We start from the raw sequence: 2,937 nt of genomic DNA on the forward strand, positions 1-2,937 counted from the left end.
CGGGTGTTACGACACGTCATATTTGTTCCGGCATTTACGCATGTCATTGCGCTTCATTTTTTTTTTTTTTAAATAATAATTATTATTATTTTATTAATTTAAACTCCAATATGACTTGACTTATAGCATTGCTATGCTATCAAGCATATTTTTTTATTGCTGAAAACGATTTTTAAAAAACACAGAATGTGTCGTGAGTCTTTGCTGGGTGGATAATTGTTATATAAAAATATTTACAAATAAAGAAAATAATCTGAAAATGCTGCGCAGTAAACCTGTTATATGAAAGCAGATCACAACACAATGTGTTTATGATGACGTATTTGTTTATTGACAAAGAGTCAACTCAGCAAAGTGATGATACATCACACGATCAGTTTGGAAACACATTTGTCTTTACAAAAGACACAAATAGGAACACTAATGGTTCAAACAAAACCAAGACATTAATTGATTTTACAAAAGCCACCACAAGAGCAATGACAAGTTTTCACACGTGTGACATTCATGTCTCTTACAATTATGTCCACTGAAGAGACAACTGAGATCGATATGATCCATAACATTGCTATAAAACACAATGTCCTCATGTTTACATACAATAATGTATGAAAAAGGTGTGACAACAATCTCAAATACAATTGCTAAAGCAATCAAAATCTTCATGCAATATGCATAATCAAATGTTCTTGTAAGACATTATTGCTGCTATGTTTCCAAAGGAAAAGTCTTCCAGCAAAAAAAGATGGAGATCAAAATGATCAATAACATTGTGAGATCTATAAAAAAAAAAGGCTTTTAAAATTAGTATTTCCATAGGAAAAGTCAGCCATAAAAAAATAATGACTAAGTCAATTGACAATCAAGATCAACATGATCAATAACACTTGTTACAAGATCAATAAAATTGTCAGAAATAACCTAACAAAATGAATAATATGAAATAGTGATTCACGCAACAAGCATGACAAAATATTCTTATAAAAGACAGTCTTGCATTTTTCTTCCTGAAAGGAAAAGTCCTCAGCAAAGAGTTTCGATCAATATGATCGATAACACAGAAAAAAAAGAACAATATAATCATATAACAATATATGAAAAGGCTTCAGAGATGAATAAAGATGATTCGTACAACATGTATGACAGATAATATGACTGTTGTTCTTTCCATAGGACATCAACTAGTAGAAACAAATGATCAATATGATCAGTAGCATGACAAATTAACATAAATTGTCATTGTTTTCATATTTAAAAAAAATATGAAAAAGTATTCAATTGCAAATGCAATCAGATGCGATTCATGCATGGCGCATGACAAAAGTTATCCCGCTGATATTTCCCATGATAGGAAATGAAGCAAGTTGAGGACGCGTCATGTCGACAAGTCATGTCAGTCAGTCTGTGTCTACCAGGGCCTCCAGGGGGCGCTGTGGTCCGAGCGCTCCTCTTCCTCCTCGCTGATGCTGCTGTGGCCCGGAAACAAGTCGTCCTCTGTGCCGAATCGCGTCCCGGCCGGAGGGACGGAGCGGAGCCTCCTGAGGACGCAAACGGTCATCTCCAGCACGTCGGCCTTCTCCATCTTCTCCATCTTGGCGAGCAACTCGGCGGCCAGGAGGGACTTGAGCTGCTCGATGCTGCCGTTGATTCGCTCTCGCCGCAACTTCTCCACCAGAGGCTTTCGGATCTGCGACACGGGAACAGACGAGGATGAGGACGCTTGTCGAGCGAGCGACTAGATGACGACGACGATGATGATGATGGGATGATGAAGGCGAACGTACCTTGTGTGTGAGAGTCAGGTGAGAGTCTTGCAGAGAGATGGCAGGTGCCATGTGTGGATGCGTGTGCTGTCCATGCTTCGTGCCTCCGTCCTATTTATAGTCACAAATCTCCATATCAAATGCGGGCCTCTGCACTTTCTCACACTTGGCAGCCAATCAGAGAGCAGCACGCCGGCACAATAGTTACATCTCAGGGGAGCAGCTGGACCACTTTGGGGGGGACGCAAGGGAGGCTTTGTGAGGGTCTCGTTGGGGTCTGGTGGGAAAGTGCTGACCCTGTACAGAGCACATCTGCTGCCATCAGTGACTTTCAACTGGCACACGCCATTATGATTTTTTTTTGGGGGGTGTACACGCTTACGATGATGACATCATTTAGTCACACTTACAGAAATAATAAAGGTAACCAGGCTCTTCTCATAGCAATATTATAAGATTACTTCAGATTGTTGTTTTCAAAAGTACACAAAAAAAGTTTTTTTAATGATGACAATGATGATGTCATCCGACATTGCATCATCACGCGTTGAACCAAAAGTTGCAAACTATCAGTTTCAGCCTCTCCTTCACTTGTTGCCGATGAAACCAGTCGATGATGGGAACCGCTTTCGAGCCCGCAGGTCAAAGGTGACCGCACGCGCCAAACGCCGTCGGCGTGAAAGGGGGCGATCTAACGTGCTGCACAATGAATGACACGCACGCTTGTATTGTTGCTGGTGTGGGAAAGCGGAGCCGAGTCACTCTCAGAGCCGCCGAGGGGCAATCGAAGCTGACCTTTGACCCGCGGCGATGCAATCACACTGTTATGATCAAACTTTAATACTTTTTTTAAAAATTTTTATTAATGCATAAACCACAATGTTGAATCTGACATTTCGGGGTGAAAATATGTTTTTAAAAAGTGATTTAAGTGTGCTAGCAAAAGTTCTTCGACTGGAACAGTTTGATAGAAAAACATAAATAGAGAAAATAGACATAAATAGAGAAAAACAGTATGTAATTAAATGCTATTTCAATTTTTTTTAAATGGTAAATTTAATATTCAATCCAAAACTCAAGAACGCCATATACAAAGTGATCATCTTTTTTGCACTTGCAGATGCTGCTTTAAGATTCAAGATGTTCGTTTCTTTAAAAGAGCTTTTGAAAGCTA

At 39.6% G+C, this 2,937-nt stretch overlaps 1 protein-coding gene across 1 annotated transcript; it reads right to left on the minus strand.

Annotated features, from left to right (window-relative positions):
• Positions 1 to 445: 445 nt before the first annotated feature.
• On the minus strand, positions 446 to 1,862 carry LOC144024249 (transcription factor HES-5-like). The gene is made up of 2 exons (XM_077530417.1): positions 1,785 to 1,862; positions 446 to 1,687 (listed from the first exon to the last, which is right to left on the minus strand). Exons 1-2 carry the CDS (start codon positions 1,833 to 1,835, stop codon positions 1,409 to 1,411), a joined length of 330 nt encoding a protein of 109 aa, XP_077386543.1. The 5' UTR covers positions 1,836 to 1,862; the 3' UTR covers positions 446 to 1,408.
• Between the last annotated feature and the right edge of the window lie 1,075 nt (positions 1,863 to 2,937).

This window comes from Festucalex cinctus, chromosome 8 (assembly GCF_051991245.1).
Source record: "Festucalex cinctus isolate MCC-2025b chromosome 8, RoL_Fcin_1.0, whole genome shotgun sequence".
Taxonomy (NCBI): domain Eukaryota; kingdom Metazoa; phylum Chordata; class Actinopteri; order Syngnathiformes; family Syngnathidae; genus Festucalex; species Festucalex cinctus.